Raw genomic sequence first — 13,649 nt, forward strand, 5'->3', positions numbered from 1 at the left:
AGGAGTATAGGGTGCTCTGGGAGTCCTCCTCAGGGGCACTATCCCTAGCCTGAAGGGGCAGGGAAGGTTTCTAAGAGGTGTGATCCAAGGAGCAGGAGTTAATTACGACATGAAGCAGGGGAAGGGTCTTTGAGGCATAAGGATCAGCAGGTGCAGTGCGTAGGAGACTGGGTGCCACATGACGCACCCTGGAAACTGTACAAGTTAGTTATGTCATGAGTCAGTGCCTTGGGCTTCTCATCTAGAAAATGGGGTAAGGAGAGAATTTGCTACATGTTGGTACTAGTTGGCGTGTGTAAAGACATGAAAGAAGTAGAATCTGGCTGAAGTACAGAGAACAGGGTGAGGGGCAGGTGGGAGGGAAAAAGCAAATGGAATGAGAAGGCAGGTGGACAGGGACCAGCGGTGGACGGAGGGCTGCAAAGCCTTGCCTGCCTCCTCTCCAGGCAATGACCAACCCGCCCCTCATTTCATCCCATATCCATTAAGTCTTTTTATCTTTGCAGCATCTCAAGCAGGGTTTTGTTAACATCTTGATTTTCCACAGGATGAAACGTGTTCAGGGACCCAAAGTGACTCACCCAAGGCCCTGTGGCTAGAATGTGGTGGGGTCAGGAGGGGCTCAGGAACTCTGGCCTGTGGTCCATTCAGAGCCTGGCAGGGGATCTCCTGCAGTGGCCACAGCCTTGGGAGTCGGAAGACGTGGATTCTTACTCTGATTCTGTAACAGACTGGTTGGGTGTTTCATACCTCGTTCAGTCTCAGGACAGTCAGTGAAGAAATGGCCAAAGCCCCCTGCTCCCTAGAACCTGCGAACGTGACCTTCTCTGGAAAGGGGGTCTTTGAAGAAATGATTAAGATTCTTGGAATAAGGAGACCATCCTGGATGATCCAGGACCCTAAAGGCAATCACCTGTATCCTTAGAAGGGACAGAGACACTTCATACACGGAAAAGACCACGTGGCCACGGAAGCAGAGACTGAAATGATGCAGCCACAAGCTAAGAAACACCAGCAACCACCAGAATCTGGAAGAGGCAAGGAATGGATCGTGCCCTAGCATCCGGAGTGCCGCCCTGCTGACACTGACTTGGCACTTCTGGCCTCTGGAACCACGAGAAAACGAACTTCTGCGGTTTTCAGGAACCGGACACAGGGCAATTTGTTACAGCAGCCACAGGATACTGAAACTGACTTTTTCATCTAGAAAGAGGCAATAATAAATTCCCTTTCACAGGGCTGATGAGAGCCTGAAGTGAGTCAGGACATGGCAAAGAATCTAGCAAGAACCAGAGTGTCCTAGGTGATGAGTAATCATTAACTGCCTGTTTCCTTACCCTTCTCCCACATCCACTTTGAGGTACAGCTTGGGTGGGCCCTGAAGCTGAGAGGCCCTGGGTGGGAAGTCCAGCTCTCGCACGAAGTGGTAACAGCCATGTGATTCAAGAAGCCACCTGCCCCCTCAACCTCTCATCTCCTATTCATCAAGGAGAGTAATGGTAACCCACCTAAAGGAACAGTAAGGGGCCACATAAGGTAATTCATACATGAAGTGCTCTAAGCAAAGTTTCAGGTACACAGTTGGTGCTCAATAATTGCGAGCTATTATTATTATTCCAGGCAGTTGATGCTGAGCTAGCTTCCTCACGTGGCTGGGTTCATGTCTCTTGCCCTCAGTGGACATTGAAAAGTTTTCCCATCTTATTTCTGTCTGGAGATAATCAACCAAAAGGCACAGGGTGGGGACGGCATGAAACTCCGGTTTCTCTGCCATGTCGCTCACCCATCTGTTTACAGAGCCCTACTCTGCCCGACGCCACCATGCTAGGTCTTACAGACAAACTGGGAGACAAAAGGGATGTTCTGTATATGGGAAGATGGAAGTAAACCTAATAATCACACAAACAGGTAATCCCAAATTGTCACAGTACTATGAAGAAGACGGTTCAGGGATCTAGAAGGGACTTTCAAGTGGGGGCCCCAAGGACGAGCATTTGGGGCCACCCCCTGACCACAGCAGCCCAGGCTGGGGAGGCGCTTGGACTGAAGCCAGTGTAGACGCAGCCACGTCCTCTCCTCTTAAAGTACAATTTGAGAAGCTTGTTATACCCACACCCCTGTGAAAGCATCACCGCAGTCAAGACAGTGAACGTATGTCTCACCTCCAGGAGTTGCAAGCTCTGATCTGCTTTCTGTCACCTTCCATTTTCTAGAGTTTCTATAAATGGAATCATTAGGCATACTCTTTAGGGGTACAGTTTCTTTCACTTAGCGTATTTGTTAACTATTTTAAGATTCATTTATGTTGTTTGTATCGATTCAGTCGACCCTTGAAGGATGCAGGCACTAGGGACACTGACCTCTGTGCCATCAGAAATCTGCATAGAACTTTTGATTCCCTGAAAACTTTACTAACAGCCTACTGTTGACCAGAAGGCTTACCAGTAACATAAAGTCGATTAACACACATTTTGTATATCATATGTATTTTACACTGCATTCTTACAACAAAGTAAGTTAGAGAAAAGAAAATGTTAAGAAAATCATAAGGGGGGGGGGCGCGCCTGGGTGGCTCAGTTGGTTAACCGTCTGCCTCTGGCTCAGGTCATGATCCCAGGGTTCTGGGATCGAGCCCCACCTAGGGCTCTCTGCTCAGCAGAGAGTCTGCTTCTCCCTCTCCCTCTGCCTGCAGCTCCCCCTGCTTATGCACACTCTCTCTGTCAAATAAATAAAATCTTAAAAGAAAAAAAGAAAATCATAAGGAAAATACATTGACAGTCCTGTGCTGTATTTATCAGAAAAACATCATGTATAAGTGGACCCATGCGGCTCAAAACTGTGTCGTTCAAGGATCAACTGTAGCTTGTCCCTTTACGTACAGCTGAGTTGTATTTTCTTGCATGCAGATACCAAAATTTTTCTGTTCACCTATTCATGGGAATTTGGGTGATTTCCAGTTTGTGGATATTACAACTAAAGCTGTACGAACATTCACACACAAGTCTTCACATGGACGTAAGCTATCACTCCTCCCGGGTGGACGCCTACGGGTGGGAGGGCTGGGCCCTATGGCAGGCGTATGCTTCACCTTTTAAAAAACCGCCAAACTGGCTTCCAAAGTGGATGGTACCATTTACATCCCACCGGAAGTTCTCCCGCAGCTCTGTCCACATGCAGTATATGGTGTGGTCTGGCCCTTCCGTGTTGGCCACCATCACCCACGTGTGTGGCAACTCACTGGTTTTCCAGCTAATTACTAATGATGGTGAGCATTTTTTCAGGTACCAATTTGTTACCGGTAGATCTTCTCTGGTGAAGGGTGTTTCAATCTTTTGGCCATTTATTAATTGAAAAAGAGTTTAATACGTCTGTTCTTTACAGAGGTGTGGGCAGGGTTTAGGGAAAGCAACCAGGGGTGGAGAAGCTTCCATAGGCAGGGAGCTGTTACACCCTAGCTTGGAAGGGGTGAGAAGAGGGCATAATTACTAACCCTTGACAGAAAGCTGTCTGTGGAGGGCTGCCCACAATGGGACCTGTGTGTTCAGAACCGTTTCCCATGTCTGTGAAAGGGGATGGTAGTAACAACAGTACCTACTTCATGGGGTTGTGCAGATTCAATGAGCTTATGTGTATAAAGCACTTAGAACAGTACCGATCTGAAAGATGTCCTCATCCTGATGCCCCAAAGCTGTGAATGTTAACCTCCCATGACAAAAAGGACTTAGCAGTTGTCCTGGATTCTCCGGGTAGGTTCAATGTCATCACGAGGGTCCTCATGAGACAGAGGCAAGAGTTTCAGGCTTAAAGAGGTGATGACAAAAGCAGAGGTCAGAGAGAGAAAAGACAGAAGGACTCAGCCTGCCATTACTGACCAAAGATGGAGGAAGAATGCAGCCCTGCCCCACCCTGACTTAAGCCCCGTGAAACCCATTTTGGAGTTTTTTTTTTAAAGAGTTTTTATTTATTTATTTGACAGAGAGAGAGAGACAGCCAGCGAGAGAGGGAACACAAGCAGGAGTGGGAGAGGAAGAAGCAGGCTCCCAGGGGAGGATCCCAGAACACCGGGATCATGCCCTGAGCCGAAGGCAGACGCTTAATGACTGAGCCACCCAGGTGCCCCTCATCTGGTTATTCCTCAGTATTGCTTATCATATCCTTTATGACAGAATACACAGGTAAATGAAAGTGTTTCCCTGAGTTCTGTGAGCTATTCTAGCAAATGACTGAACCCAAGGAGTGGGTCAGGGGAACCCTGATTGACAACCAGTCAGTCAGACCACAGGTGACAATCTGGCCTGGCAATTGGTACCTGAAGTGGGGTGGGGACAGTCTTATAGGACTGAGCCCTTCGCATGTGGGATGGGATGCGACCTCCAGGCAGACAGTGTCAGAATTGAACTGCAGGACACCCAGCTGGTGCCAGAGCATTGCCTGACATGTGGGAACCCCACACGTGTCCTGTCAGAAGTACTGAGTGTGTGAGTAAAGAGGGGACACAGCAGTGTTTTTCTGATGTGCTTGGCCAATGGCTTTGGGCACTCAAGATGGACGGCCAGTTCCAATCTGCTCTCCTGCCAGCCAAGGCCCTCGATGAATTCTGGGCTTTCAGAAGTTGAAAAGATGGCTGCTTTTACAGAATGGAAAGCAGGAGTCTTCAGAAATTCTTGAGTGCGTCCCCCTCGTCCAGATTCTCTGCTTTGAGTCTTCTAGCAGAGGCACTGGCATGAATTAACCCCTAAAGATGATGTCTTTTCCCAACTCTGCTCAGTCCTCTGAATTACAACAGTTATCTATCCTAACACCTGCCCGCAGGCCCTTCCGGCACGCAAAGCACCCCTGCCACCACACCACATCCTGGGTCCATGGCAGACATCCCTAATCGATCATGGAGTTTGTTTCTTCTGAGTCTCAGTACCCTGCCTTTAAAAAACAACGCTCCTAAAGTCACAAAGAGTTGAAACCTATGAAAGCCATCCTTCCCTGGGAGAAGCCGGACCCAGGGCATGTCCACATGTTCTTTTCCTTTCTCAGGGGACACTTAGATGAAAATTGCATTAAGGGCAGTTTCGAACAATGAAACTCAGAGGTGCCCTTGCAGGGGGAGGTTGGTGGTGACCACAAAGAACACGCTCAGACTCGGGGAACTGTAAGAGGTGGGCGACAGGCTCTGTTTATTTGATTTGCTGGCATCAGCTCTGCCCACACTTATGCTTCCCTCTTCCAGAAGGTGCCCCGAATCCCCTGCATGATCGGCATGACTGGAGCTACCTGGTGGCCACACCCGGTGCCTACCTTGGACTTGACTGCCAGGATGATCTTGGGTAGGGCCACGATGAGGCACTTGAGGGCGATGGTGACATACTTCAGCACAAAGTCGGCAATGCCCACAATCCACAGCAGGTCGAAGAAGTCCAGCGTCTCCAGGTTGGGCTTCAGGAATATGAGGCTGCGGGGGGGCGGGGGGGGGGGAAGGTTCAGAGAGTCAGGATACTCACTTAAGGTCCCTGGCCCTTGGTGGCTCCTGCTACTCGCTCTGGGAGCCTTGTTAAGTATTACCTGTCGACAGAGAACTGACCTGGGAATCGGACATCTGTGTTCTGTTTCTGAATCTGCTACTAACTTGCTGTGTGACCTCTGGTGGATGTCTTAACCTCTCTGAGCCTCAGTTCCCCTGAGGGCTATGCATCGAGATTGGCCAGGAGCCTCATTAGTTAAGGTGTCCTCCAGTTTTATGAGTCCACAGTAAGCTTCATAAGAGGAAGCAAAAGGGAGGTAGACAGGTAGGTTGGTCAACACTATATATGGAAGAGGGAAATTGAAGTGCAGACACTGTGCTAAGCTCTCTGCTCACTGTATCTCATTGTCCTGCACAGTGAACATGGCTAATTCCCACTTTATAAATGAAGCATTGAGGCTTGGAGAGGTGAAGTAAGTGGCCCAAGATCACATGGCATGATAAGCATATGGGCATTAATATCAGAAAGTCCTGAATTTGAATCCAGTTTTCTCCATTTATTGGATCCTGGGCAAATAATGTTATCTCTATAAGCCTCAGTGGTCTCATCTGCAAAATGGGACTGATTCCCTCCTTCATAGTGTTATTGGTGAGATTCAACGAGATCATAGATGTACTACAGACCCTGCCATGCAGCAGTGACAGTAACAGCCACTCTATGAGGTAGGCACTCTTACAACCCCATTTTGCAGATGAGGAAACAGAGGCATAGAAAGATAAAGTAACATGCATAAGGTCCTACAAATACTGAGGGAGAGAGGTGTATTTGGACCCGGGTATCCTGGCTGTAGTTAATGTTTTCAATCTTTACCCCATAGCAGTGCTACGCAGAGTATGTAAACCCATTCTACCCATCTGTGACCAGGTAAGCTAACTTCATGCTCAATTTTTGCACTTACCTTGTTAAACACACACAACAAGCCATTCTCCAACTTTGACCACATTTTGAGTAGCACTGCTCTCTACCACCTCTGAGAATGACGGTTATTCATAATAATAATATAGCAGCTAGGATATCTTGGCTGCTTACATCATTGCTGGCCTATCCTACACACTTTTTACATGTCTTAACCCATTTTATTTTCCCAAAGACGCTATGATTATTCCCATCTGAGCTGGAGACACTAGAGCACCAAGAGGTATAGTCACCTGCCCACGGCTCTTGGCTAGAATGGGAGCCAGGACAGGAACCAGCATCCAAACTGTGCTGGTCCACTCCCTTTTCCTCCTGCTGGATTCAAGGCTCTGAGCAAATGCCACACTAAGTCCTCTGTTCCCCCGTAAAGCAAGGAGCAGTGCACCCAGCCCAGCGTGGATGCTTTCTGAGTGCTTCTAACATATGCTGCTGGGCTGGCAGGAAATAGCACAAACTGGGCTCTCTTATTATAGCCTCCTAGGAATGAACTGGTCTGTTTTTTACTTTTATTTTTAAAAATCTATTTCTATTTATAATAAAGATTCTCAAAGAGCTAGAGTAGGGGAAAATCAATAAAAACAATCTATTTTGGCAACCTCTCCTGATACCTTCTGTGTCCTTTCACGTTCTAGTCTTGTCTCTGGAGGATGCCTTGCCTCCAGGTTGGAGTGGCCATCCACGTTTTAACCCAGGGAGAGGCTGGCAGCCCTGAGCACCCTTTGCCTCTGCTCCTGTCCTACCCTGGGACCCTGGGCTGGTTGGCTGACTTCCACACTCTGCTTCTCTATTACGCTTCTGTGATGGCAATACAATGAAGATCTAACTTCTACTTTTACCTCAAAGATGCCCGCTGGTGTTAGATTCACCTGTCTGGGTTGTAATTCACCCTCTCAGTGGTTTTTTTTCCTGTTTTTGCTTTTGGAGGAGGGGCAGGGTCAAAGTGTTTCTGCAGATTGATTGCTAAGTTCACTTCCTTCTTTTTTATATTTTTAAGATTTTATTTATTTATTTGAGAGAGAGAGGGCAGAAGCGCGTGAGTGCGCATGCATGGAGGGGAGGAGGAAAGGGAGAAGAGAATCTTAAGCAGACTCCATGCCCAGTGCAGAGCCCGACATGGGGCTTGATCTCAGGACGCTGAGATCACGATCTGAGCAGAAACAAAGAGTTGAACACTTAACGAACTGCACCACCCAGGCATCCAAGTCCACTTATTTCTGACACTCGTTATGAACTTTAATGGACTGATGTATTTTATTGTCAGTTTCACCCCTCGTGAGGCACCACCACCAACACCTATGGTAATTCATGATGAAAGAATAGTATTGATCAGGATAGGATTATGATATATCAATGTTTCACGGAGAATTCAGCTCCCTAAGCAGGGTGTATAGTTTGGGCCCCCTTATCGGCAAGAAAACTGAGACTCCGAGAGGTGGAGCCGTCTGCCCAGAGCCACACAGCACTGGCCGCAGGGTGCCGTTCTGGCTTCTACCTAGAAATCTCACTGCCGCCGTCTACAGTTAAAGAGAACCCAGGCAAGAGAGTGCGGCTGGAGGCACAGAAGTCAATTTCGAGCCTAGAGAATGAGCTTAACTGGGGAGAGGAGGTCTCCAGCGACAAGCCTGTGTTCTGTGATGATGATGTGGGCCAACCTGTCCTGAGCACTCCAGGTGGGCCTGGCCCATGCGAAAGTCTTAACGTCAATGAATTCATTTGCTCCTCATAGCACCCCGTTTTCCTAATAAGTACTTTTCATATATTATAACATCTGGCCTTCCGAAAAGTTAGCCTGTCAGGTGTATAAGGCAAGAATAATCTGGTCCTGGTTCCCCAAATGAGGAAACTGGAAAAAGGAGTTTCCATTATTTGCCAAAGGCATAAAGCTGGTCAATGGAACGATGGTAGTCATCAGATTTCAAGTCTTAGGAAGATTCGATCTCACTGTTAAGGACTAAGACTCATTAGGAAAAGCTTCATGAAGCCGCAGTTTCCGCACCTGTGAAATGGGGCCAGCAATACCCTGCCGGGTCACTGGGAGGGTAAAATGAGATAATGGTTATGGGTATCACTTATAAACACACTCTAGACCATTGACATTATTACGGAAGGGGGCTCAACTGTGTTGCTTTTCTAAGCTTCTCTCTCTCTTTCTGTGCTGCCAGTTGGACTCAGCTCTGGGTCGATGGGGGCACAGACGTCTGAGCCTGTGAATGTGATCATACCCAGAGAATGGCATGAGCTGGAAACTCATCCAAGTTTCTGGGAAACGCTACCTCCTCCATCCTCCACCCACCAGGACCTTGATATCCTGGGCCAGACAGTAATGCAGTGTGTGTGATGTGTGCTGATGCTTTAGAATGAACTCCCCAGATTGCTTTTATGGAGTGGTCCCAGAAAGTGGAGAAACTGCCCATTCCTCAAAGTCCATTTTTAAAAGCGACACACATGATTTGGAAGCTTGGCTGGAGTTTCAGCCTAGTCCTACAGGCCCTCGCTGGCCAACCCTCTCCCACCTACCCACTATGGAATGTAAGTCACACATGTGGCTTGCAGTGTATTTCTACTAGAGAGTTCTGCTCCAGCACACATGTATACAAGAGGGTGGAATCGAAAACTTACATGACACAGAGCCAATGCATTGTTCGCAAGTGAAGGAGCTGTGTGTCCCAAGCCCAGCAAAGTACCCCCCACTTTCCTGCCAGGGGTCAGACCCCCCCCCCCCCCGGCTCACCTGTTGTACAGCTGTTGGGAACTGAACGTATAGAGCACATACAGGGTGTTCCCAGCCAGAAAGGCCAAGATCCATAAGATGACCAGCACCGACCTCTTCTCCTGGAAACAAAGCAAGAGATTTGCAGAGATGCCGCAATGCCAGAGGTGCACATTGCAAAACATTCCAGAAAGTTCTCTGACAAGTGGCCACTTTTCCCTTTCTCAAAGGTTTGGAAGAAGCAGGGACTGATGGTGAAGGGACAGGCACTGGCATCTTCCCATCCCACTGGAACCCAAGGGGTGGTCCCAGAGAAGGTGACAGAAATGTGGAACCTGCTAAATGAAAAAGCAGAAAGGCTCTACGGTTAGCATGGATTCTGGAGCTGGACGGCCTGGGTTCAAATCCTTGATCTGCAACCGCAGGGCTGGGCAAGTTACTAAAACTCTCTGTGTTTCCCTCTCCTCATCTGTAAAATGGGTACATACTATGACTCCATTACAGAGTTGTGAGAATCAATGTACAGGAAATGCTTAGAACGGTGTCTACATGCAGTCAATGTTGGTGTGCATTTCCTGTAAGGACCAGATGCATAGAGCGGGGAAGCAGCTTTTGCTCAACAGCACTTGTATTAAGCCTCAGTGCCCTCATTTGAAAATGCGAGTTTTGCTAAGGATGAAGGAAAATTCATAAATGTAAACTTTCAGTCTGGTATGGGCTCATTTTTCGTATCCACTAAATGGCAGGATCTAGGATTCAGACTTTACAACCCAGCAGTTAATTCAGATCTACGGGTTGGCGAATTCTGCTCTCCCTTTTTCTAGCCTGGACCGTGGGGCTACTATCCTGGCCTGACTGTTCAACCTGGTTATAGGGTTCAATTCAAGCTCATGCATATGGCCAACAAAGTCTTTCCCCAAACCATCTCTATTTCTTTCTCCAGCCTCATTTCTGATTAGTCCCCAGGAAGCAAAACTGGAAAACCTTCTTGGTTTCCTGTTTCCCAGCAGCTTCTCAGCCTGAGAGCCATCCCAGGGAGTTTCTAGAGGAGGCGCGGGGCAGGGTGTGCTCCTGCCTGTGTAGTCTGGGAGACACACAGACCCCTGTGCTGCTGATTCCCAAAAGCTCATCTTTTCCTGGATCAGGGCAGCTGCATTGCTGGAATAAGATGAGGTCATAACTTTCTCAGTGTAACCTTCCCTGCGGTTTTGGTAAATGTTCCATTGTCTCCAGACACAGCTCAGTGCCCCACGCATGGTTACAGAGCACATTTCCATAGAGTAGACAAAATAAATGCATCTCCATCCACCCATTATTCCAGGAGCGGTCAAGGTTAATGACCCTAGAAACCACCTCCAACCAACCAACTGCTCTTATCAATGTGAATAATCTACTCAGCAGCCCTTCTTACGCCAATAAATAATGGATTCCAGTTTAATCCCCCTGTAAATCCAAACCAAAGGTGACATACAAAGAGAGAATTAGCAATGCCCTGAGAAGCCAAACTCTGAAGGACAAAGCGGAGAGTTCTCTAGCAGTAAGCTGATATTTCTAAACTTACTAAGGGTCATGCAGGATCTCTTTCACAGAAAATGTGTATAGACAGGCAACACGTCAGCTGTGTCTTCATAGGGTTCAAAGATCCCTACCTAGAGCACCTATCCACGGATACAGGTATCCTTTGATCCCTAAAATTTAAGCCAAGGCACCATTTGGATGTTACTGCATTTGAGAGAGAGCCCCCCAAAGCGTCCTGCTATGGTGGTGTTCAACCTGCTGTTCTAATAACAGCAGAAAGGAGTTTGCATGAAGAAGATGAGACTAGGGGTCAAGAAGAACCTCTGGTTCATGCCCAGCTCTGAACGTCAATGTGCTCACGTGCCAAACGGAGACTGACCTGCCTTCTGTGCCTCACAGAGGCCCAGATGCTTTTAAGAAAGCACCAGAGAACGACAGAGAGAGGGTCAGAGAGGATGGTGGCTGTTAGGGGATCACATGCACAGTAGAAGGCATAGGCTTGTTAAAAGCAGCTCAATTAAATGTTTCCTATACGCCAGGCCCTGTGCTAAATGCTTCCTAAGCATTATCTCATTTGACCCCTTCTTTGCGTGTATGAAGTCAGTGTGAATGGTTCATTTTCCAGGGAGGTACTGGAGACTGAGATCACCAAGGTAACCTATCCTAGGGCCTGTGTGCAGGTGGCTGGAGGAGCTGGGATTTCAACCTGGGGTGAGCACAGCCTGTGGGCCCAAGGCCCAGGGTTAAAAGCCCGACACGACCACTTTCACGGACTGTGAGACCTCATACACAAGGCTCTTAGTGTGTCTGAGCCACCGTTTCCTCATTGGGAAAATGAAGTAAGAATGATTCTGCCTCCCTCCTGGGCCACTGAGAGAAATCTGCAAGATGAGCTGTGCCGTCTGCCCAGCTTTTGCCCGGCATGGTTAGCACGCACGGAGGTCTGATGGGAAATCGGGATGGTGGTGGTGACGCTGGATGGTGAAACTCGTGAACCAGTAGTGCTAGTGGGATGGCTACAACCATGACAGCAGTCAGGCAGATAAGGGTGCTGTCTGCACGTGCAGGAGACGCTGCTGTTGGGAGGGTGTGGGAGAAGGATGGCACTTACAGGGATCTGCCCAGGGGTGGCAGGCAGAAGAGTGGCCTCCCCGAGACGTCCCCATCCCAGTCCCTGTCACCTGTGGCTATGCTAGCAGAATTTAGATGGCTGATCAGCTAACCTTGAGATGGGGGAAGACTCCTGGATTTTCCAGCTGGGCCCAACGTAATCACGACTTCCTAAACGTGGAACAGGAGACAGCGGGGAGAGTCCCAAGGAGATGGGACTACTGACAGACAGATGGGCACAGAGGTGTGATGTTGCGGGCTCAGAGGAGGAGGCAAGAGGCCATGAGCCAAATATGTGGGTAACCTCTGGAACCTGGGAAAGGCAAGGCAAGGGAATCTCCTCTGAACCCTCCCAAAAGAACAATCATGTTGGCAGCCGATCTTCACCTGGAGAGACCTACTGTAGACTTCTGATCCACAGAACTATCAGGGAGTAAGCCCGTACTGTTTGTGGTCCTGTGTGACAGGCGCCTAGGCCAATTCGCCAGGTGACTCACCTTCAGAGAGACCTGTTCTCGCAGTGTGGAGTTGGCGTAGGCAAAGGTGCTGGCCATCCCGATGCACACGGCAATGCCTGTGGGACAGAAGAGGTCTGCCACCACCCACTCAGACTCCTCGGGCCTGGCCCTAGCCTACGGGGCACCGTGAGCAACACTAAAAAGTCACTCCCCTCTCTTCCTTCATGCCAACCAAGCAGCAGAGGAAGTTTCTACAGGACAAATGACAATCCCCGCTCGACAGAGGACGACACAGGCTCAGAGAAGGTGAGTGACTTGTCCCAGGTCACACAGCTGGCCGACCAGGACTGCGACTGAGGTCTGACTCGGAATCCCATACTCTTAAGCACTGGGTACCACAAAGGCCTCTCCAACCCTGCCCTGGCACTTGGGATGAAGGGCCCCCGACCCAGCAGGTAAAGCCCCAGGCTGCCACACCTGTGACCCCCACCCCGGACTCACCGAGCTTGTGCTGGAAGCACACTTTAGCCAGGAGGATCAGGATGAAGGGCAGGCCTTTCTGGAGCCAGCAGACCACAGCCTTCAGCTCGGACAGGGCAGGGGCCGGCGTCCCCGGCTGCTCGTCTCCCCCCTCGTCCGAGTGGGCCCGATGGTCCCCACCCACGTGCTGCAGCAATGCGTTCCCACGGTGGCCGCTGTGGTGGAAGTGGTGGTGGGGCTGGCGGTGGTGGTAGGCGCCCCCTTCGCCCCGGCCCCCGCCCTCCTCCCTGGACGCGGGCATCTGGATGAACACGTCCCCGCCTCCAGCTGACGCCCCCAGCACCAGGCTGGATGGGAACGGGGTGGCGGGCAGGCTGCCTGCTGGGAGGCCAGGGAGACCGGAGAAGAGCGCAGGTGGGGAGGCCGACTCTGCCTTCAGACTCTCAAAGACACCGCCTTCATCCACGCTCGCCTCAGAGCTGAGCGCTTGGCTGCGATTTCTGGGCCGGGAGGGAAAAGAGAGCCCCACCAAGTCAGGGGGAGAGAAAGACAGCACCCCAGTGGAGGATGGGGGGCAAATAACAGTACAATATTGTTGCAGGCTGAATTGTCCCCCCCCCCCCAATTCCTATGTTGAAGCCCTAACTCCGGGACCTCAGAAAAGTGACTATATTTGAAGATGGGGTCTTGGCAGTGGGTGATTAACTTAAAATGAAGCCATTAGGGTGGGTATTAATCCAATATGACTAGTGTCTTTATAAGAGGGGATTAGGACACGACACACACAGAGGGAAGGCCATGTGAGGAGGCAGGAAAAGCAGGAGGCCATCCACAAGCCAGGGAGAAAGGTTTCAGAAGAAACCGACCCTGTCCTCACCTTGATCTTGGACTTCCAGCCTCCAGAACAGAAACACAATAAATCGCTAACATTTAAGCCACTCA

The 13,649-nt window shown here is 49.5% G+C and overlaps 1 protein-coding gene across 2 annotated transcripts in view; it reads right to left on the reverse strand.

Moving 5' to 3' along the window:
• Positions 1-13,649, reverse strand: part of RNFT2 (ring finger protein, transmembrane 2) — a 66,503-nt gene that overhangs the window by 46,390 nt on the left and 6,464 nt on the right. Inside the window, exons 4-7 of one of the 2 annotated variants that reach the window (XM_087857315.1) lie at positions 12,729-12,922; positions 12,267-12,343; positions 9,163-9,263; positions 5,293-5,446 (exon numbers count right to left, since the gene is read on the reverse strand). In XM_087857315.1, coding sequence (XP_087713441.1) covers positions 5,293-5,446; positions 9,163-9,263; positions 12,267-12,343; positions 12,729-12,922 — 526 coding nt within the window. Of the gene's footprint in view, positions 1-5,292; positions 5,447-9,162; positions 9,264-12,266; positions 12,344-12,728; positions 13,208-13,649 lie in introns of both variants that reach the window. The other variant, XM_045776050.2, reaches the window with a different exon arrangement.

Source organism: Ursus americanus, chromosome 30 (genome assembly GCF_024610735.1).
Source record: "Ursus americanus isolate L20-20 chromosome 30, mUrsAme1.1.p, whole genome shotgun sequence".
In the NCBI taxonomy this organism is placed as follows: domain Eukaryota; kingdom Metazoa; phylum Chordata; class Mammalia; order Carnivora; family Ursidae; genus Ursus; species Ursus americanus.